The 23,907-nt window shown below is 43.5% G+C and overlaps 1 protein-coding gene across 2 annotated transcripts; it reads left to right on the forward strand.

Moving 5' to 3' along the window:
* Positions 1-3,469: 3,469 nt before the first annotated feature.
* On the forward strand, positions 3,470-7,452 carry LOC140135213 (nicotinamide N-methyltransferase-like). 2 transcript variants are annotated; one of them, XM_072156384.1, is made up of 3 exons: positions 3,470-3,703; positions 5,162-5,276; positions 5,544-7,452. In XM_072156384.1, the coding sequence occupies exons 1-3, from the start codon at positions 3,553-3,555 to the stop codon at positions 5,965-5,967; spliced, it is 690 nt and encodes a 229-aa protein (XP_072012485.1). In that variant the 5' UTR covers positions 3,470-3,552; the 3' UTR covers positions 5,968-7,452. The 2 variants fall into 2 exon arrangements, with proteins under 2 accessions (XP_072012485.1, XP_072012484.1); XM_072156383.1 differs by having other exon boundaries at positions 3,472-3,703; positions 5,069-5,276.
* Positions 7,453-23,907: the final 16,455 nt, after the last annotated feature.

The raw sequence follows: 23,907 nt of genomic DNA on the forward strand, positions 1-23,907 counted from the left end.
CCATGCCTACCCATCCGCTAATCCTATTGTGCTGTGCTGTGCCGTTCGATTACTACGCTGGCTGTGCCCATGTAGCGCTCACCTCTACATTTGAGATTATTAGAGAGTAGTGGCTGCATTTCCCATTCTGGGCTTGTACTCATGTCAATACGTTTTTCCAGTTTTTCGTGGTAAAATTTAGTGCCGCGGCTTATACTCCGTTCACCTAATAATGAATATATATGGTACTTTCACATTGGGAATACATTTTTCTACGTTGAATTATTTTAGTATTTTTATTACCAAGCTAATTCCATCCTTACAAAACTAACAGCATCTCAGATGATATTGTCCTTAATAATAATCCACCACCCTGCAGTGGTGAAGAGTGGAGGGTAGAAAATTCTCTTGATAATATTTAACAGTTATTAAAGGGGTTTTCCTACGAAGACAAGCTAGGCCCAATTCACAGGCTAAACATGATAAGGAATATGAGGGTCTTAGGCCCCTTCCACACTTGCGTTGCAGATCACGTCAGAGTTTGATCAGGATGCGATCAGGGTTTGGTCAGTGAAAAACGCACATTTTGCATCAGAGTGCAATCAGTTTTCAGTCAGAGTTTGTTCAGTGTCTCAGTTTTTCACGTGCGTTTTCAATGCAATTTCAATGCGTTTTTCACGCGCAGAAAACGCGCGTGAAAGGACTCAGGACTGAGCTCTATCTTTTCTATGGCAATTGATGCGTGAAAAACGCATTGCACTTGCATTGCACTTGCAAGTGTCTCAGAGTGCAATGCGTTTTTGATGCATCTCCATAGACTTGTATGGTGCGTTTTTCACGCGCGTGACTTGCAAAAGTAGAGCATGCCGAGATTTAAATGCGCGTTTAAAAAAACGCACGTGTGTGCATGAAAAAAAATGCAAGTCAGAAAAGACCCATTGGTTACAATTAGAGATGAGCGAGTATACTCGTCCGAGCTTGATGCTCGTTCGAGTATTAAAGGGGTTGTCCGAGTTTAAAAAAAAAAAAAATATGTGGCCAGGAGCGGGGTTACTAAAACAATAAAGATGTACTTACCTCCCGCTGCCCTCCCGTATCCAGCGCTGCTGTCGCTCCGGTCCGGGGGCCATGTAAACAAACATGGCCGCCGGAGCAGCGCTGGATTCAGCTTCCGGCCGGCCGTGGCCGGGTACGCCTATCCGTCCCTATACACAGCATTGTGTATGGGGACCGGAAGGTTGTCGCATCCGGCCGGAAGCTGAATGCAGCGCTGCTCCGGCGGCCATGTTTGTTTACATGGCCCCCGGACCGGAGCGACAGCAGCGCTGGATACGGGAGGGCAACGGGAGGTAAGTACAGCTTTATTGTTTTAGTAACCCCGCTCCCGGCCACATATATATTTTTTTTTAAACTCGGACAACCCCTTTAAGGTACTCGAAACGGCTCGTTGCTCGGACGAGTATTTCCCCTGCTCGAGATCGAGCATTTAATTAAAAAAACACAGTGAAGAACAGTGAAGAATAGAATAAAAATAGTGAACACAGTGAACACAGGATCATTTAAGTTAAAAACACAGTGAAGAACACAGTGAAGAATAGATTACAGATGTTCTGCACATCTGCTTACCTGTCGGAAGATACGCGCGGAACGGCAGGGAGACATCAAGCATCAGGGAGACATCAAGCAGCAGGGAGACATCAAGCAGCAGGGAGACATCAAGCAGCAGGGAGACAGACATCGGGCAGCACCACGGGGGACACAGACATCGGGCAGCACCACGGGGGACACAGACATCGGGCAGCAGCCCGGGGGACACAGACATCGGGCAGCAGCCCGGGGGACACAGACATCGGGCAGCAGCCCGGGGGACACAGACGTCGGCCAGCAGCCCGGGGGACACAGACGTCGGGCAGCAGCCCGGGGGACACAGACGTCGGGCAGCAGCCCGGGGGACACAGACGTCGGGCAGCAGCCCGGGGCACACAGACGTCGGGCAGCAGCCCGGGGGACACAGACATCGGGCAGCAGCCCGGGGGACACAGACATTTGCCAGCACGGGGGACACAGACATCGGGCAGCACGGGGGAGACTTCAGTGGATGAAGAGGAGCGGATCCCGGGACAGCGTATCACCCCGACAAGTAAGCAGATGTGCAGAACATCTGTAATCTATTCTTCACTGCGTTTTTCACTTAAATCATCCTGTGTTCACTGTTTTTATTCTATTCTTCACTGTTCTTCACATCTGTTAACTTGTCGGGAGATAATATACGCACGGAACAGTGAAGAAAAGATTGTAGATGTTTGCATACATCTGCTAACTTATCAGAAGACATTCTTTTTCAGTTAATTAACACATTTTATTCCCGAACCATGGTCCCTTTGAAAAATGCTCGGGTCTCCCATTGACTTCAATGGGGCTCGTTATTCGAGACGAGCACTCGAGCATCTGGAAAAGTTCGTCTCGAATAACGAGTACCCGAGCATTTTAGTGCTCGCTCATCTCTAGTTACAATGGGTCAGAGTGCAATGCAAGTTCTGCGCGTCAAAAGCACGGACAGAAAACGCGCGTGAAAAACGCAAGTGTGAAAGGTGCCTTACAGTCAAGTATATTCATTGAATCCACTTTGTAATCTCCAGAACCTTTGGCTGGAAATTTTTTGGATAAAGGGTTACTGTAAAATTTAATTTGTAGGAGCTCTTCATTTTACATTACCTGGTAATTCCTTATTTAGCAGCTTCTGTTAGACTCCATGCTACTCTAATTTTGATAACGAGATAAATAAATTTTCACCCTCATGAAATGCTCATAGGATTAACAAACTTCCCAAAGGTTGTTTTGAATATTTTGAGGAGTGCATTTTCTAAAATGCTGTAATTTTGGGGGTTTTTTATATTTCTATAAAGTCACTTGGAACTAAATTGATCCCTCCAGAATTAGGTTTTGATGATTTTCGTGAAAATCGGAAAAAATCACACCTAACGTTATAAGCCTCCTAAGCTCCTAAAAAATGGAAAGGATGTTTGAAAAATGATGCCAAGTTAAAGTTAAAGACATTTGGAAAATGTTAGTTAGCTATTTATTTTGGTGATATGACTAACTTTTCAAAAAGTAGAACATTATGAATTTGAATAGTATTTTTCAAAATTTTTGCCAAATTTCCATTTATTTCATAAATAAATATTAAACATATTGCTTAAATTTCTCAACAAACATGAAGTACAATGTGTTACAAAAAAATCTCAAAATCACCTGGATGTGTAACAGCATTCCAAAGTTATGACTACTGATAATGTAGTGTCAGGGGCGTGTCAGCAAGGTGGAAAATGCCATTAAGGGGTTAAGGTTCAGAGTATATACAGAGTGTACAAACAACAGCACAGAAACTTCCTGAGACATGGCCATAGGATAATCATATGTAAATGTATCATATTACATGTTCCTGTAACTGGCAACTCCTGATGTGACACATGATTCTTACAAACAAAGGTTGCAAATAAATCCCTAGTTGTGCATAAAGACCTAGTACACGGGGGTAAGAGGAGTCAATCCGTAAAGGACAAAAGTAAAACAATGGATTGCAGTGGCCGTAAGCATTATCATATACATGGCTTTGATTCCCGACAACATCTAGAGAATTTTTTATCAGATAAACCTGAAATGGTCTTTGCTGAAGATTCCGTGGTATTTCCTATTCAACGTTTAGTAAAATCTTTCTCATTGGGTATGTACTTTTCTATGTCGATTTGTTTTTTATACTTTTAGTATAGTTCCATCCTTACATTTCAATAATTTAGTTAATATGTTTTAAAATTGCAAACAGTTAATAGGATCATTAACCCCCTGAGGATGCAGCCGTTTTTTGTTCATTTTTCGCTCCCCACCTTCAAAAATCTATAACTCTTTTCATATACAGAGCTGTGCAAGGGCTTATTTTCTTCTCAGTGACATTATTTATTATTTTATGCTTTGCACTGGGAACCTGGAAAAAAATTCCAAATGTGGTGAAATTTGCAATAGAATGCATTTGCATCACTTTCTTGGGGGGTCAGTTTTAATAGCTTTCATTGTGAGCTCCAAATGATACATCTACTTTATTCTTTGGTTAAGTACGATCACGGTGATCCCAAATTTATGTAGGTTTTATTTTATTTGTGTTCTACAAATTCAAACAATGAGTATGAAAAGCAAAATGTTGTGCCATCTTCTGACCCTTATATTATTAATACATTGTTGCATTTTTTGCAAGATGGGCTGACTTTTTTATTGCTACTATTTTTAGGACTATGCGATCTTTTGACATTTGGGCTCTATTTTTGTGGTTCACCATCAGGAATAATCATTTTTATTTTTTGATTGATCCAGCATTTTCGGGCGCAGTGATACTTTACATGTTTGTGATTTTTACTATTTATTTAGTTTGATATAAGTTCTAAGCAGAAGGGGTGATTTGAATTTTTAATATTTTATTATTTTTTACTTTTATAAATTATTATTTTTTTAATTATTTCTTAGACCCTCTTGGGTACTTTAACTCTAGATGGTCTGATCATTCCTAGTTAGTGATGGCAAAAAATCACTGGCAAAATGGCACCAAAGACAATCATCCATTCACCACCCCCACCTTCTGCCTAGTGGTCCCTGCGTATGGCTCCATGTAAGAAAAGGGTTGTGGACAATTGATCTACTTTACCTCAATTGCTGCGGTCTTAATGCTCAAAGAGTTATGGACTTATATGTATATATACATATATAAAATATAATCATTTCTTTAAAAAGATGTCAATTGTTTTTTACATAATCTAGGAACTTTATAATTTATTAGAGCAGCTGTTTTTCAGTATCTTCATCTTTTGGCCATAGTAGAATTTAACTACAAAGAGATTTTTGGTTCTGAGGACTGTTCTGCTTTAAATTTACTGGTTTGAATGGGTTTAGTATAACTCAGTGTTTTTCCAGTAGTAGGACTGCAAGGAAAATATATATTTACAGTGTTTTCTTCCCACGGTAGACATAATCTATTCTCTATCTACAATAGTTTTGACAGTTTGTGCATATTAAATGTTTTAATAGACACACTTTTCTGCAGGTCATATTAAAGGAGATATCTTGATTGACTTCACTGCCGGTTCTGTTATTCATCATCTGTACTCAGCCTGTGATTATTTCAAACACCTCATAGTCCTCAAGATCCAAGACCGATGCATCCTGGAGCTAAAGAGATGGGTGGACAGACGTACAGGAGCATTTCACTGGGGACATATCGCACAACTTCATGCAGAGATAGAAGGAAAAAGGTGACATTTATTTAATTTGAGTTGTAAGTAGAAAATTGGCAACAATATATTCTTATTTATAGGGTTCTATATTATAATGAGTACTTTTATTAAAGGCACAGCATGAGCTTGACACAAAAATATTGGTAATATTTAAATCCTTCCAACAGTATTAATAATTTGCTAATCCAGATCATAAACCGCATGTGCATGCTATTGTATTGGTGATGACTGTGGGATTATAATATTATTGTACTAATTTCTACCTTTTCTTTCATTTCTTAACAGTGACCAGTTAGAAGACAGAGAAGGAAAAGTGAGATTCGCGTTGCAGCATATTTTAAAATGTGACCTTGAGAAAGATAAAGTTACAGAACCAATAGATTTACCACCCGCCGATTGTATCATCAGTTTTGCTCTTTTAGACTATATCTGTAAAAGCCAAGATGATTATTTTAAATATATTAAAAAGTTCTCAAGGTTACTAAAGCCTGGAGGACACATTATAATATGTGGTGGTTTAGGTACAACATATATGACAATTGGAAAGGATAAGCTCCATATGTTTACATATGATGAGGATTTTGTCAGGAAAGCTCTAGTTGGAGAGGGTTTTGTTATTGATTCCTGTGAGATAAAAAAGAGAACAGTTGAGAGTGACCTCACCGACTATAAGGCGGCCATGTTCATTGTAGCTCACAAGCATTGTTGAATGGTCCCAAGCTGCAAAGTTTGGGTTTCTACTGAACTTTGCGGTTTTAGGTCCCCCGGACCTGACCCTGAACTTCATTAGAAGTCAGGGTGTGGGTCCGTCTCAGATCCCTCCTTCCCCCACCATTAATGTGTGCGATCAGTGTTGGAAGTAGTAATTTAAATGTAGCTGGTAACTTTGTCAGCGGTGGCAGCTCCAATCTTAGGTGTTACTAGGGACGGTAACTGGAGCCATACAGATGTTTACTGGATTAATACTGAGTCAGCTCATCGTTACAAGAAAAAGTATACAATTGCTTAAATGCTTTTCTAAAATCGCACCCAACATGAGACTGAATGTTAAGAAAATTGTCTGTGAAAACTAATTCACGGATCAGTGGTAAGAGGCCATCGTCAGTTTCCCATAATTGTTTGTGTCACTGCTGTTACAGCCCCTATAAGTGCTTGATACCATGCCATTTCCACCATTTGCTCTCTGACTGAACATGGGGAGAGACATTGGCCTATATTCATCAAAACTGGTGCACGGTCTTCTTGAATCTGCAATGCTTGGGAAGTGTGCACTATTTCTTGGAGGACTTTGTTCATGCTGCAGAACTGTGGCGCAGACAAATTTGTGGCGCACGCCAGTAATAAATGTGGCGCAAATGCGGACTAAGCAGTAACACATCCCATCAGGTGCACATTTTTTCTGTCTTGTCAGGCACAGTACAACCCCAACACAAAACTGGCACAGACACTTTGTAAATACATATTTGCAAGCAGTTTTCAATGTAAAATCAGACAGAAAACTGATACAAACGCTTTAATAAATTTGGCCCACTGTGTTCTTGTAGGTCGCTGGGTGTTCATTGGGTGGGATCCATTAAGACAAAAGGTTCATTACTACTGTGGCGTACTTTGCTTCATATGATTTTTTTGGATCTAGATAACCTACTGCATTTTGCCTGATCCATTGCTATCATCGAGCACCTGACTCAATATTTTAAAAATTTTATACGTTTTTGGTGTGTCACCTTCCCATTTATTATTGTGAAATAAATGGGATTATGTGGCAGGCTGAAATAGCTTGAGGATTAATATTCTACAGGGTTCAGTTATCGTGAACTACACTGCATTATCTGCCTGATAAAATTTGCTTGTGGAGTAATAGTATATTGCTGTTCAGCTTCTCCTAAGTTACTGTGAAATACACTACATGATCTGCCTGGTTCCAATTGCTTATGAAATGAAAAGTACATTGGGATCTTCTTCCTCGTTAGCTTACTGTTAAATGCACTTCATTATCTGATTCGTTAAATTGCTTGTGGAATAAAAATATGTTGGGATTTGCCTTTGCCATATGGCCAAAGGGTAAAGATATTTAAATTGATCATAAAACATGTTCATGTGATTGAAAAATGCTCATGATTTAACAGGTGATTTTTACAATGATTGCAAATAAATCCAAATAAATAAAGTTATTACTGTATATAAAGTCCTAGTACATTGGAGTAAAAGCAGTCAATTTATATGGGAAAAAAGATAAGACAATGGATTCCGGTGCTCATAAGCCTTACCATGTACATGGCTTTGATTTCAACCAACCACTAGAGCATTACTTTTCAATTACACTTCAATGGGTCTTTGGAGAAGATTCTGTGGTATTTCCTAAACAGAATTTTGGAAATACTCTATATATTCAAGTATAAGCTGAGATTCACCCTCCGGCACTGACCCCCAGTGTCCTCTTCTCTCCACAGCACCTCTTCGAATTCCAGGCCAAGCCTGCACAGAAACTAGTTTCTGTGCCGCCAGATCATTTAGACATGCATACGGCAGGCTTTATTTTTTTAAGGGGGCACTCTCCTTGGCATTATTATATTAATAGCAGCACTCTGCTGGACTTTACATTATGGGGGCACTCTGCTGGACATTATATTAATGGGAGCTCTCTGATGAACATTTTATTAATGGGGCACTCTGCTGGACATTACATTATGGGGGCACTCTGCTGGACATTACATTTACGGGGGCACTCTGCTGTACATTACATTTACGGGGGCACTCTGCTGAACATTACATTTATGGGGGCACTCTGCTGGACATTACATTTACGGGGGCATTCTGCTGAACATTTTATTAATTGTGGACATTTCATTCATGATGGGAGATTACTGGACACTTTATGAGAGAGTAGTGGCTGCATTTCTCATCCTAGGCTTGTACTTACAGTTTTCCCAGGTAAAAGTAGGTACCTCGGCTTAAACTCTGGGCACCTAATTCATGAATACATATGGCACTTTCACATTGTGGATAGATTTTTCTATGTTAAATTTTTTTTATATTTTTTTTATTACCAAGCTAATTCCTTCCTTACAACACTAACAGCATCTCAGATGACATTGTACTTAAAGGGGTATTCCCATCTGGGCATTTACTTTTAATTGAATTAATTTGCCATATGTAAACATTTCTTCAATTGGATGTTATTAAAATAAATGTTCCTGTGTGAAGATAATTTCTCTTAAATGTAGTCTTATTGGCCCTTAGAAACGAGATAGCTTCCTCGGATACGGTCACCTCTACTGGAGAGATTGCACAAAGACACAAAATGTTTTTGTATATGAAATGTCTGAGAATTACTGCATGTCCTACAGCCATCCTGTGGTAATGATTGCTGAAGCCAGGAGGTCAGGCAGGGCCCAATAGCGCATGTCTGGCCACTGCTGCCTAAATGTGAGGTGGTCGTATCCGAGGAAGTTATCTCGTTTCTAAGGGACAACATGACTACATTTATGAGAAATTATCTTCACACAGGAACATTTTTTTGAATAACATCCAATTGAAGAAATGTTCACATATGGCAAATGAATTCAATTAAATATAAATGCCCAGATGGGAATACCCTTTTAATAATAATCCACCACCCTGCAGTGGTGAAGAGCAGAGGGTGGAAATTTCTCGTGATAATATAATAACAGTCATTAAACATGATGAGGAATATGAGGGTCTTACAGTCAAGTATATTCGGTGTATCCCCTCTGTAATCTCCAGAACTTTTGCCTGGAAAAATTGTTGGATAAGGGGTTAATTTATTTGTTGTAAAAAGAAAATATTTTCCTCAGGTCATCATGATAAAAAATATTACATCTTTTTTTTTTTTTTTTACAAAATATTCTACTCATATTTTTAGTATTTTGATATTCTGTGTCTTGAGATTCTACACAATTGGGTCAGCAGGAAAAAAAATTTAATAATAATATAATAATCTATATTTATACAGTGCAATCATACTCTGTAGCAGTTTAGAAATCATAGGGGACCTATACAAATAAAATAAGATATTACAGAGTATGAGTGGTGGGAGTGAGGGTCCTGCTCGCAAGAGCTTGCAGCTCTTAGTAATTTAATAGTATCTATAGCAATTTAATAGTATCATAGCAAATAAGGGTAGAAAAAAATCAGGCCATCAATTCTAACTAGAGATGAGCGAGCACTAAAATGCTCGGGTACTCGTTATTCGAGACAAACTTTTCCCGATGCTCGAGTGCTCGTTTCGAGTAACGAGCCCCATTGAAGTCAATGGGAGACTCGAGCATTTTTCAAGGGGACCAAGGCTCTGCACAGGGAAGCTTGGCCAAACACCTGGGAACCTCAGAAAAGGATGGAAACACCACGGAAATGGACAGGAAACAGCAGGGGCAGCATGCATGGATGCCTCTGAGGCTGCTTAATCGCACCATTATGCCAAAATTATGGGCAACAGCATGGCCATGACAGAGTGACCGAATGAGGCTAGATAGCATCTAAAACATGCAATAATTGACCCTGACACTATAGGGGACGGCATGCAGAGGCAGCGGCAGCAGCGGCAGGCTAGAGAGTGTCATGGCAACATACCCTAAATGGACTCAGGCTTCAAACCAATGGGTGGCAGAGAGGAACCAAAGGAGGTGAGCAAGAAGCGCTCAAATAATATCGGTACATGATAATAGTTTGCCAGTATATTTTGTGGATTACACAGCAGGGTGGCGACAAAGTTAACATGGAAGCCATGAAAACAATCCAAAATTCTGCCTGACACAGCTCGTTTGATAAGGGGACCATGTATGGAGGCAGTGAACTAGTAGTAGATTAAAGGTGCTGCAGTTAAAACTATGTTAGTTGGATCTTGGCATGGAGCCGGCGCTCCGCTGCCAGGCGAGCTTTCGCCAATCCAAGCCCCTGTCTCTCGGCTACTCCCCAAACAGCACTTCTAAGAACCTTTTGTATAAGATCAAGTGTAGTAGCGTTCTTATAAGTTTGGGATATGGCGGGTGAGGGGAATGTAAACATCTGCGCAAGAAGCGCTGAAATAATATCCGTAAATGAAAAAAGTTTTCCAGTATATTTTGTGGCTTACACAGCACGGTGGCGACAAAGTTAACAAGTTTGATGTGGAATGCCTTGTAATAGCTCTTGGGCGGTGTGCCTTTTATCACCTAGGCTCAGCAGTTTGAGCACCGCCTGCTGTCGCTTAGCGACGGCACTGCTGCTGTGCCTAGAGCTACCGACTGATGGCGCCATGCCCACGGATGGTAATTCGGAGGAGGAGGAGGTGGAGGAGGGGTGGGAGGAGGAGGAGGCATAGTAGGCCTGAAACACCTGGACCGAGGTAGGCCCCGCAATCCTCTGCGTCCGCAGTATATGACCAGCCCCAGGGTCAGACTCGGTCCCAGCCTGCACCAAGTTAAGTGTAGTAGCGTTCTTATAAGTTTGGAATATGGCGGGTGAGGGGAATGCAAACAGATGCGCAAGAAGCGCTGAAATAATATCCGTAAATGGTAAAAGTTTGCCAGTATATTTTGAGGATTACACAGCAGGGTGGCGACAAAGTTAACAAGTTTGTTGTGGAAGCCATGAAAACAACCCAAAATTCTGCCTGACACAGCACGTTTGATAAGGCGGCCATGTATGGAGGCAGTGAACTAGTAGTAGATTAAAGGTGCTGCAGTTAAAACTATGTTAGTTGGTTCTTGGCATGGAGCTGGCGCTCCGCTGCCAGGCGAGCTTTCGCCAATCCAAGCCCCTGTCTCTAGGCTACTCCCCAAACAGCACTTCTAAGAACCTTTTGTATAAGATCAAGTGTAGTAGCGTTCTTATAAGTTTAGGATATGGCGGGTGAGGGGAATGTAAACAGATGCGCAAGAAGCGCTGAAATAATATCCGTAAATGGTAAAAGTTTGCCAGTGTATTTTGTGGATAACACAGCAGGGTGGCGACAAAGTTAACAACTTTGATGTGGAATCCATGAAAACAACCCAAATTTCGGCCTGACACACCTCGTTTGATAAAGGGACGATGTATGGAGGCAGCTATATGGACGACTTTTGGAGGTAGCAATGGAGACAACGTGTGGAGGCTGCTATGGAGACAATTCAATTTGGATAGTGCCTGTATGTGGCAGTCCAAAAAAGTTTTCAAACCAGAGGAGCAGGTAGGTGGCCCTCCCGAAAAATGGAATAGATTGAGTGCCTGTATGTGGCAGTCCAAAAAAGTTTTTAAACCAGAGGAGCAGGTAGGTGGCCCTCCAGAAAAATGGAATAGATTGAGTACCTGTATGTGGCAGTCCAAAAAAGTTTTTAAACCAGAGGAGCAGGTAGGTGGCCCTCCAGAAAAATGGAATAGATTGAGTGCCTGTATGTGGCAGTCCAAAAAAGTTTTCAAACCAGAGGAGCAGGTAGGTGGCCCTCCAGAAAAATGGAATAGATTGAGTGCCTGTATGTGGCAGTCCAAAAAAGTTTTCAAACCAGAGGAGCAGGTAGGTGGCCCTCCAGAAAAATGGAATAGATTGAGTGCCTGTATGTGGCAGTCCAAAAAACTTTTTAAACCAGAGGAGCAGGTAGGTGGCCCTCCAGAAAAATGGAATAGATTGAGTGCCTGTATGTGGCAGTCCAAAAAACTTTTTAAACCAGAGGAGCAGGTAGGTGGCCCTCCAGAAAAATGGAATAGATTGAGTGCCTGTATGTGGCAGTCCAAAAAAGTTTTCAAACCAGAGGAGCAGGTAGGTGGCCCTCCAGAAAAATTGAATAGATTGAGTGCCTGTATGTGGCAGTCCAAAAAAGTTTTCAAACCAGAGGAGCAGGTAGGTGGCCCTCCAGAAAAATTGAATAGATTGAGTGCCTGTATGTGGCAGTCCAAAAAAGTTTTCAAACCAGAGGAGCAGGTAGGTGGCCCTCCAGAAAAATTGAATAGATTGAGTGCCTGTATGTGGCACTCCCAAAAATTGTTTAAAACAGAGGACCGGGTCGGTGGCCCTCCATAAAAATTAAATGCATAAAGTACTATAGCTAGAGCCAGTGGGCCCTGTCAAAAAATAGCCAGTTTCCTCTGCTTTACTGTACAAAGAGGAGGAGAAGGAGGAAAATGAGGAGGAGGAGGAGTGGATAAATTATTCAGGTTGAGCTTCCTTCACCTGGTGGAGATTGGAAATTAGGAGAAATCCAGGCTTTATTCATCTTGATAAGCGTCAGCCTGTCAGCGCTGTCAGTCGACAGGCGTGTACGCTTATCGGTGATGATGCCACCAGCTGCACTGAAAACCCACTCGGACAAGACGCTAGCGGCAGGGCAGGCAAGAACCTCCAAGGCGTACAGCACCAGTTCGTGCCACATGTCCAGCTTTGAAACCCAGTAGTTGTAGGGAGCTGTGTGATCATTTAGGACGATGGTATGGTCAGCTACGTACTCCCTCACCATCTTTCTGTAAAGATCAGCCCTACTCTGCCGAGACTGGGGACAGGTGACAGTGTCTTGCTGGGGTGACATAAAGCTGGCAAAAGCCTTGTAAAGCGTACCCTTGCCAGTGCTGGACAAGCTGCCTGCTCGCCTACTCTCCCTCGCTACTTGTCCCGCAGAACTACGCACTCTGCCGCTAGCGCTGTCAGAAGGGAAATACTGTTTCAGCTTGTGCACCAGGGCCTGCTGGTATTCATGCATTCTCACACTCCTTTCCTCTCCAGGGATGAGAGTGGAAAGATTTTGCTTGTACCGTGGGTCCAGGAGAGTGAACACCCAGTAATCGGTGCTGGAATAAATTCTTTGAACGCGAGGGTCACGGGATAGGCAGCCTAGCATGAAATCTGCCATATGCGCCAGAGTACCAACGCGTAAGAATTCACTCCCCTCACTGGCCTGACTGTCCATTTCCTCCTCCTCCAACTCCTCCAACTCCTCTTCTTCTGCCCATACACGCTCAACAGTGAAGGACTCAACAATGGTCCCCTCTAGAGATGAGCGAGTATACTCGTCCGAGCTTGATGCTCGTTCGAGTATTTAGGTACTCGAAACGGCTCGTTGCTCGGACGAGTATTTCCCCTGCTCGAGATCGAGCATTTAATTAAAAAAACACAGTGAAGAACAGTGAAGAATAGAATAAAAATAGTGAACACAGTGAACACAGGATCATTTAAGTTAAAAACACAGTGAAGAACACAGTGAAGAATAGATTACAGATGTTCGGCACATCTGCTTACCTGTCGGAAGATATGCGCGGAACGGCAGCAGGGAGACATCAAGCAGCAGGGAGACATCAAGCAGCAGGGAGACATCAAGCAGCAGGGAGACAGACATCTGGCACCACCACGGGGGACACAGACATCGGGCAGCAGCACGGGGGACACAGACATCGGGCAGCACGGGGGACACAGACATCGGGCAGCACGGGGGACACAGACATCGGGCAGCACGGGGGACACAGACATCGGTCAGCACGGGGGACACAGACATCGGGCAGCACGGGGGACACAGACATCGGGCAGCACGGGGGACACAGACATTTGCCAGCACGGGGGACACAGACATCGGGCAGCACGGGGGAGACTTCAGTGGAAGAAGAGGAGCGGATCCCGGGACAGCGTATCACCCCGACAAGTAAGCAGATGTGCAGAACATCTGTAATCTATTCTTCACTGTGTTTTTCACTTAAATGATCCTGTGTTCACTGTTTTTATTCTATTCTTCACTGTTCTTCACATCTGTTAACTTGTCGGGAGATAATATACGCACGGAACAGTGAAGAATAGATTGCAGATGTTTGCATACATCTGCTAACTTATCAGAAGACATTCTTTTTCAGTTAATTAACACATTTTATTCCCGAACCATGGTCCCTTTGAAAAATGCTCGGGTCTCCCATTGACTTCAATGGGGCTCGTTATTCGAGACGAGCACTTGAGCATCTGGAAAAGTTCGTCTCGAATAACGAGCACCCGAGCATTTTAGTGCTCGCTCATCTCTAGTCCCCTCTTGTGTCTCGCCAACATTCTCCTCCTCTTCCTCCTCATCCTCCTCCACCTCCACCTCCTCCGATATGCGCTGAGAAACAGACCTAAGGGTGCTTTGGCTATCAACAAGGGAATCTTCTTCCCCCATCTCTTGTGAGGAGCGCAAAGCTTCCGACTTCATGCTGACCAGAGAGTTTTTCAACAGGCCAAGCAGCGGGATGGTGAGGCTGATGATGGCGGCATCGCCACTGACCATCTGTGTTGACTCCTCAAAGTTACTCAGCACCTGACAGATATCAGACATCCACGTCCACTCCTCATTGTAGACTTGAGGAAGCTGACTGACCTGACTACCAGTTCTGGTGGAAGTTGACATCTGGCAGTCTACAATCGCTCGGCGCTGCTGGTAAACTCTGGATAACATGGTCAGTGTTGAATTCCACCTCGTGGGCACGTCGCACAACAGTCGGTGAGCGGGCAGTTGGAGGCGGCGCTGCGCTGCCCTGAGAGTGGCAGCATCTGTGCTGGACTTCCTGAAATGCGCACAGATGCGGTGCACCTTCGTGAGCAAATCAGACAGATTGGGGTATGTCTTGAGGAAACGCTGAACTATCAGATTTAACACATGGGCCAGGCATGGCACATGTGTCAGTCTGCCGAGTTGCAGAGACGCCACCAGGTTACGGCCGTTGTCACACACAACCATGCCTGGCTTCAGGTTCAGCGGTGCCAGCCACAGATCATTCTGCGCCGTGATGCCCTGTAATAGTTCTTGGGCGGTGTGCCTTTTATCGCCTAGGCTCAGCAGTTTGAGCACCGCCTGCTGTCGCTTAGCGACGGCACTGCTGCTGTGCCTAGAGCTACCGACTGATGGCGCCATGCCCACGGATGGTCGTTCGGAGGAGGAGGTGGAGGAGGGGTGGGAGGAGAAGGAGGCATAGTAGGCCTGAAAGACCTGGACCGAGGTAGGCCCCGCAATCCTCGGCGTCGGCAGTATATGACCAGCCGCAGGGTCAGACTTGGTCCCAGCCTCCACCAAGTTAACCCAATGTGCCGTCAGCGATATATAGTGGCCCTGCCCGGCAGCACTCGTCCACGTGTCCGTGGTCAGGTGGACCTTGTCAGAAACGGCGTTGGTCAGGGCACGGATTATGTTGTCTGACACGTGCTGGTGCAGGGCTGGGACGGCACATCGGGAAAAGTAGTGGCGGCTGGGGACCGAATACCGAGGGGCGGCCGCCGCCATGAGGCTGCGAAAGGCCTCGGTCTCTACTAGCCTATAGGGCAGCATCTCCAGGCTTAGCAATCTGGAGATGTGCACATTAAGGGATTGGGCGTGCGGGTGGGTTGCACTATATTTGCGTTTCCGCTCCAGCGTCTGGGGTATGGAGAGCTGAACGCTGGTGGATGCTGTGGAGGATCGTGGAGGCGACGATGGGGTTTTTGTGGCAGGGTCCTGGGCAGGGGGCTGACTATCAGCTGACTCAGGGGAAGGAGCAGTGGTGTGCACGGCCGGAGGTGAACGCGCTTGTTGCCACTGAGTGGGGTGTTTAGCATTCATATGCCTGCGCATACTGGTGGTAGTTAAGCTATTAGTGGTGGAACCCCTGCTGATCCTGGTTTGGCAAATGTGGCACACCACAGTCCGTCGGTCATTCGGTGTTTCCTTAAAGAACCTCCAGACTTCTGAAAATCTAGCCCTCGCCGCAGGAGCCCTCGCCACGGGAGCTTCACTAGTTGACACATTTGGCGCTGATGCACCAGCTCTGGCCCTGCCTCTCCGTCTGGCCCCACCACTGCCTCTTCCAACCTGTTCTGGTCGAGGACTCTCCTCCGTCTCAGAAGCACTGTGTTCACCTGGCCTCTCAACCCAGCTTGGGTCTGTCACCTCATCATCCTCCGATCCCTCAGTCTGCTCCCCCCTCGGACTTCCTGCCCTGACAACAACTTCCCCACTGTCTGACAACCGTGTCTCCTCATCTTCGGACACCTCTTTACACACTTCTTCCAGTACGTCAACAAGGTCATCATCACCCACAGACTGCGACTGGTGGAAAACCTGGGCATCGGAAAATTGCTCATCAGCAACCGGACAAGTGGTTTGTGACTGTGGGAAGGGTCCAGAAAACAGTTCCTCAGAGTATGCCGGTTCAAATGGCAAATTTTGCTGGGAGGGGGCAGACTGGGGGGGAGGAGGCTGAGGTGCAGGAGCTGGAGGAGTGCCGATTTCGGTGACATGGGTGGACTGCGTGGAAGACTGACTGGTGGACAAATTGCTCGAAGCATTGTCGGCAATCCACGACATCACCTGTCCGCACTGTTCTGGCCTCAACAGTGCTCTACCACGAGTCCCAGTAACTTCAGACATGAACCTAGGGAGTGTAGCTCTGCGGCGTTCCCCTGCTCCCTCATAAGCAGGTGGTGTCTCACCCCGCCCAGGATCACGGCCTCTGACCCCTGCAGTAGTTGGACGCCCACGCCCCCGCCCTCGTCCTCTACCCCTAGCCCTCGGGTTAAACATTTTGAAAATGAGAGTTATAACTTTAATTTTTTTTTTAACTTTTTTTTGTGTTTTTTTTTTTTTGTGTGTTTTTTAGTTTTTAAAACCAAACGATGCTATCCTATTGCTATGGCTATTTTCTAGCCAAGTATGAAAGCACACTGCTATGCCAGATGAGATGACGCTGAGTTATTAAAAAAATAAACGTAAAATAAAAAAGGAAATGGCAGACTGTGCCTAATTGAAATCCAACCCCGGGCCCTAATAAATTTTCCCACTTCGGTCTTTGCGATGGATATGTGCGTCACTAAGCGCAAAACACAGTGGTCGCAAGTCTCACTCCAAATTGCTCACAATTTGCTAGTAGATGCACTGCAGCAACTACAGCCACCAGCAGATCAACCAGAAATCAAATATATATAACGCTACTGTAGGCGTAAGTAAGCCGTTTGGATTCTCCTATGGCTATTTTCTAGCCAAGTATTAAAGCACACTACTATGCCAGATGAGATGACGCTGAGTTATGAAAAAAATAAACGTAAAATAAAAAAGGAAATGGCAGACTGTGCCTAATTGAAATACAACCCCGGGCCCTAATAAATTTTCCCACTTCGGTCTTTGCGATGGATATGTGCGTCACTAAGCGCAAAACACAGTGGTCAAAAGTCTCACTCCAAATTGCTCACAATTTGCTAGTAGATGCACTGCAGCAACTACAGCCACCAGCAGATCAACCAGAAATCAAATATATATAACGCTACTGTAGGCGTAAGTAAGCCGTTTGGATTCTCCTATGGCTATTTTCTAGCCAAGTATTAAAGCACACTACTATGCCAGATGAGATGACGCTGAGTTATGAAAAAAATAAACGTAAAATAAAAAAGGAAATGGCAGACTGTGCCTAATTGAAATACAACCCCGGGCCCTAATAAATTTTCCCACTTCGGTCTTTGCGATGGATATGTGCGTCACTAAGCGCAAAACACAGTGGTCGCAAGTCTCACTCCAAATTGCTCACAATTTGCTAGTAGATGCACTGCAGCAACTACAGCCACCAGCAGATCAACCAGAAATCAAATATATATAACGCTACTGTAGGCGTAAGTAAGCCGTTTGGATTCTCCTATGGCTATTTTCTAGCCAAGTATTAAAGCACACTACTATGCCAGATGAGATGACGCTGAGTTATTAAAAAAATAAACGTAAAATAAAAAAGGAAATGGCAGACTGTGCCTAATTGAAATCCAACCCCGGGCCCTAATAAATTTTCCCACTTCGGTCTTTGCGATGGATATGTGCGTCACTAAGCGCAAAACACAGTGGTCGCAAGTCTCACTCCAAATTGCTCACAATTTGCTAGTAGATGCACTGCAGCAACTACAGCCACCAGCAGATCAACCAGAAATCAAATATATATAACGCTACTGTAGGCGTAAGTAAGCCGTTTGGATTCTCCTATGGCTATTTTCTAGCCAAGTATTAAAGCACACTACTATGCCAGATGAGATGACGCTGAGTTATGAAAAAAATAAACGTAAAATAAAAAAGGAAAAGGCAGACTGTGCCTAATTGAAATACAACCCCGGGCCCTAATAAATTTTCCCACTTCGGTCTTTGCGATGGATATGTGCGTCACTAAGCGCAAAACACAGTGGTCGCAAGTCTCACTCCAAATTGCTCACAATTTGCTAGTAGATGCACTGCAGCAACTACAGCCACCAGCAGATCAACCAGAAATCAAATATATATAACGCTACTGTAGGCGTAAGTAAGCCGTTTGTATTCTCCTATGGCTATTTTCTAGCCAATTATTAAAGCACACTACTATGCAAGATGAGATGACGCTGAGTTATTAAAAAAATAAACGTAAAATAAAAAGAAACTGGCAGACTGTGCCTAATTGAAATCAAACCCCTAATAAATTTTCCCACTTTGGTGTTTGAGGTGGATATGTGTGTCACTAAGAGCTAAACACAACGGTAGCAAGTCCCCCTGCTAATTCCTCACAATATGGTACTAGCTGCACTACTAGTGCCAGCAAGCCCAGCCACAAGCAAATAAAAAAAAAAAGTATAACGTTATTGTAGCCCTAAGAAGGGCTGTTGGGTTGTTGTAGAATCACTCCTGCCTAACAGTAAGCTAATAGAACACCCTAACGCTTTCCCTGACCAGCAGCAGCTCTCTCCCTAGCGGCATCCAGACAGAGAATGATCCGAGCAGCGCGGGCAGCGGCTAGTCTATCCCAGGGTCACCTGATCTGGCCAGCCAACCACTGCTATCAACGTGTAAGGGTACCACGTCATGCTGGGTGGAGTGCAGAGTCTCCTGGCTTGTGATTGGCTCTGTTTCTGGCCGCCAAAAAGCAAAACGGCGGGAGCTGCCATTTTCTCGAGCGGGCGAAATACTAGAGCGGGACGAGTATGTTCGCTCATCTCTAATTCTAACCTATTTTTTCAATTATACCATGTTGATCCAGATGAAGGCAAAACCCCTGCAATGCTGATGCCAATTGGCCCAAAGCAGAGAAAAATTAATTTTTGACCCCTAATATGAAGGTCAGAATATATCCCTGATACAATTTGATATAAATGCACTCCGTCGGAGTTCACTGATTTCTTCCTGGTGCATGTAAGTATGGCGCGCGCGAGCAATTTTTTTTTTTTAAATGCGGCGTTTTTTCCGAATTTGTCGGGTTTTCGTTCGGCCACGCCCCCCGATTTCCATCGCGTGCATGCCAGCGCCGATGCGCCACAATCCGATCGTGTGTGCCAAAATCTTGGGGCAATTCAGGTAAAATCGGCGCAAATCGGAAATATTCAAGTAACACGTCGCGAAAACGCGAATCGGGCCCTTAGTAAATGACCCCTATTGACCCCTATTTTTGTCGGACTGTGCACCTTTGTCAGGGCTAAAAAGGCTAGCACAGGTATTTAAGAAGTGTATGTGCTGTGATTGTGGCACACACAACGCTTTTGTGGCGCAGCTGCACATGCTTCCATGTGACACAAATTAAGGCGTGTGCCCTCGGACAGTACGATTGATTTGGACCGAGCACGGTATTTAACATTGAAATTGTGTTGCATGTCCTATGTTAAAGGTTTATTACAAAAAAGATGGTGAACTCTGTAGGACCTTAGCGGGGAAGCACACTTTCTGTGCACCAATATTCTATATGTGGTCGCCAATTCTAGCATTTTTGCTACCTGCGAAAATTGAAATCCTGAACTATTAAAGTGAAATCTTTCAAAGGTTTTTACAACCTGATGAGAATATGCTGACAACATTAAAAGCAATTAATAACGTCCTCACACAGAACTACCGGCTCACTGACAATATATATGTGGAGAACTTCCTCACACACTAGTAGGTCAGTCAGTAACACAGAGATTAGTGACATCTACAGTACTACATCTGTACATTCGTACATACCAGCAGGGGCCGACTGGGAATTCAATGTGCCCCTGGAAAAAACTGTAAAAGTTGACCCATTCTGTGGGCGGGACCAACAAGTAGACGTGACCATGTGATGTGATATAACTCCACACAAACTGTTTATAGATGGTCTAAATCAACATGTACAGCACAAAAAATACTACAATAACTTCTCCAATAAACAAGAACTACTATAATGCTGCCCATAAGTAAAATATATTACAATACTGCTCTCTAATGATTCCCCCTATGTACAATAATATAACTAATATAATACTGCCCCCTATGTACAAGAATGTAACTACTATAATACTGTCCCCTATGTACAAAAATATAACTACTATAATACTGCCCCCTATGTACAAGAATATAACTACTATAATACTGCCCCCTATGTACAAGAATATAAGTACTATAATACTGCCCCCTATGTACAAGAATATAACTACTATAATACTGCCCCCAATGTACAAGAATATAACTACTATAATACTGTCCCCTATGTACAAGAATATAACTACTATAATACTGCCCCCTATGTACAAGAATATAACTACTATAATACTGCCCCCCATGTACAAGAATATAACTACTATAATATTGCCGCCTGTGTACAAAAATAGAACTATTATACTACTGCTGCTTGCCGACGTTACAGTCTGTGATCAGTCGGTTCACACAGAGCTGTCATTGCCAACCGAATTGCATCAAGTAGCGGAGTAACATGAATAATATTTGTCTTAGAATCCAGCCTTTTTTATCACACAAACATGTAATGTATTAGATTTAATAGCAGTAGAACCACTTGATACAACTACTTGATACAACTAGTGCCAACATTTGAAACCAATTTTTCAAATGATATGCTACCTAAATGAATACTCATCTAGCATTCTGTGGCGGTGAAAAGTGAAAGGAGGAATAATCTTATTGTTAACGGTTTTACTTAAATTAAATGATTGTATAAATTAAATGAATATAAACAATTGTTAAGAACTAAAGACTAATTGTTCAACTCAGTCTCTTGGTGAGAAGAAGAACAGATGGGGTAATTACCCTATACATATACTACTTCTTAGACCGACCCCACCAGTCAGGACCAGCCCAGGACTGACCCCAGTTGGCCCACTGGGAATTTCCCTGGTGGGTTATATGGTCAGTCTGCCCCTGCATACCAATGCTACATCTGTACATAATATATATGTTTTAAAGGTATCATATGATATACTAGACCTTATATTACAAATATGTGGGGCTTGTAGAATCTCTATATTTTCTTTATATTATTTTCTGATTAAACCCATTTGGTTTGACTTAAAGGGGTTGTCCACTTTCAGCAAATATTTGATATTGTTTGTGCAATGAAAAGTTCTACAACTTTCCAATTTACTGTCTGTATCAATTCCTCATGGTTCTCTAGATCTCAGCTTGCTGTCCTTCTATAGGAAGCTTCTAAGTTTACTTCCAGTGGATATAATTTCTCCATGGTGATGTAATGGACATGCGGGTACACGCTGTTAGTATCACACAAATCCTATTACTCTCTGTGATAATAACAGCTCCTGCACCTGCATGTCCATCACATCACCATGGACAAATTATATCCACCGGAAGTAAACTTCCTGTAGAAGGACAACAAGCAGAGATCTAGAAACTATAAGGAATTGATACAGACAGTATATTGGAAAATGTTATAACTTTTCATTAAACAAACAATATAAAATATTTGCTGAAAGTGGATCACCCCTTTAAGTATTCTTGCTATGTTGAGTAGATAATGAATTTGTTGATCTAAGAGAGAAGTTATTTTTAATATGCTAATTCATGTCCCTACTGTGAGATGGAGGCACCCTGGGTTAGAACAGAGTGGAGTATATAGAAGGGGGATGTACAGTTCTTTCTCTTTGCTTTCTATTTTTTTTTTGTATACCCTCAGACAGGATCAGTACATTTTTTATAAAACGTGTTCCCCGGGCTGCCTCCTACAGCGAATAACATTGTGACAGGTGATTTTTACAAACACAGTTTGCAGATAAATCCCCAGTTGTTGATATATAAAGAGCATGAACCCTGGGATAGAGGGGTTCAGTCCATTGCAGAGTCAGGATTAGAATATGGATTCCAGCTCCAAGAAGCTCTACCATGTTCATGGCTTTGATTCCAGGAAACATCTAGATGACTATTTTTCAGACAGACCTGTTGTGGTTGTTGCAGAAGATTCCTTGGTATTTCACATTAAAAATCTTACAAAGACTTTCACACAGGGTATGTATTCTTTGTGTAATATTATTGTCCTACATTGTTGTAGAACTAGATCTATTGCTACAATTCACTTCTATTTTAGCATTTGCAATCAATTGGGTTGGGTATGTATGCTCCTGCAGCTGGAAAAAAAAACAATTTTTAACAAATAGGTTCACTTGACACAACTAGTGCCCCAATTTTTCAAATGATATTATACCAAAATGAATATTGATCTACCATTCTGTGGTGGTGGAAAGTAGAGGGAGGAATAATCTTTTTGTTAACTTTTTCTAAGTACTAAAGTTAAATGATTGTAAACAAGTGTTAAGAACTAGAGATGAGCAAGCATTAAAATGCTCGGGTGCTCGTTACTCGAGCCGGATGCTCGAGTGCTCGTTTCGAATAACGAACCCCATTGAAGTCAATGGGAGACTCGAGCATTTTTCAAGGGGACCAAGGCTCTGCACAGGGAAGCTTGGCAAAACACCTGGAAACCTCAGAAAATGATGGAAACACCACGGAAATGGAGAGAAAATAGCAGGGGCAGCATGCATGGATGCCTCTGAGGCTGCTTAATCGCACCATTATGCCAAAATTATGGGCAACAGGATGGCGATGACAGAGTGACCGAGTGAGGCGAGATAGCATCTAAAACATCCAATAAATGACCCTGACACTATAGGGGATGGCATGCAGAGGCAGCGGCAGCAGCGGCAGGCTAGAGAGTGGCATGGCGACATACCCCAAATGGACTCTGGCTTCAAACCAATTTAAAAAATTCCTTTTGGCGAGGATAACGTGTAGCACTGTATGTATCAGTATTTTGCCTGGTTAAGGTGGCAGAGAGGAACCAAAGGAGGTGAGCAAGAAGCACTGAAATGATTTCCTATGTGAACAAAAGGTTGACGGTATATTTAGTCGATAACACAGCATGGTGGCGACAAAGTGACCAAGTTCAATAACGTATCTGGTGAAACACCCGAACAATGAGCCTGACACAGCTCGTTTGCTAAGGGGACGACATGTGGAGGCAGCCATGGAGACGACTTCCATGAGTAAGAGTGACAGTATGGGGCATCCATATTGCGCTGCTATGTTTGAAACTTCAGGTCTCCGGCATTGAGGCGACAGATGGGCCAAGTTCCATTATGTATCTGGTGAAACACCCGAAAATTCTGCCTGACACAGCTCGTTTGATAAGGGGATGATGTGCTGTATTTCCTCTCGCGCTCCAGCGTCTGGGGTATAGACAGTTGAAAGTTGCGCATGGAGACATTGGTGGAGGAGGATAGTGGAGGCGAAATGGACAGGAAACAGCAGGGGCAGCATGCATGGATGCCTAATCTTGGGATGGAGCTGGCGCTATGCTACCAGGTGAGCTTTCGCCTGTCCAGGCCCCTGCCTCTCGGCTCCTCCCCACCCAAAATAGGCCTGGGGCCAGAAGCATTTAGTTTGAAAAAATTATCATTTTCAAAGCAGGCGGGGTCGTTTGAATATTTCATCTAGAAATAATGGAATAG

This window comes from Engystomops pustulosus, chromosome 6 (genome assembly GCF_040894005.1).
Source record: "Engystomops pustulosus chromosome 6, aEngPut4.maternal, whole genome shotgun sequence".
Taxonomy (NCBI): domain Eukaryota; kingdom Metazoa; phylum Chordata; class Amphibia; order Anura; family Leptodactylidae; genus Engystomops; species Engystomops pustulosus.

Excerpts from the sequence above, each read along its gene's own strand:
- LOC140135213 (XM_072156383.1), top strand. The coding sequence starts at position 3,553 with ATGGATTGCAGTGGCCGTAAGCATTATCATATACATGGCTTTGATTCC. Across the intron at positions 3,704-5,068 it reads AGTAAAATCTTTCTCATTGG|GTCATATTAAAGGAGATATC; the intron begins GTATGTACTTTT and ends ACTTTTCTGCAG. Across the intron at positions 5,277-5,543 it reads GCAGAGATAGAAGGAAAAAG|TGACCAGTTAGAAGACAGAG; the intron begins GTGACATTTATT and ends ATTTCTTAACAG.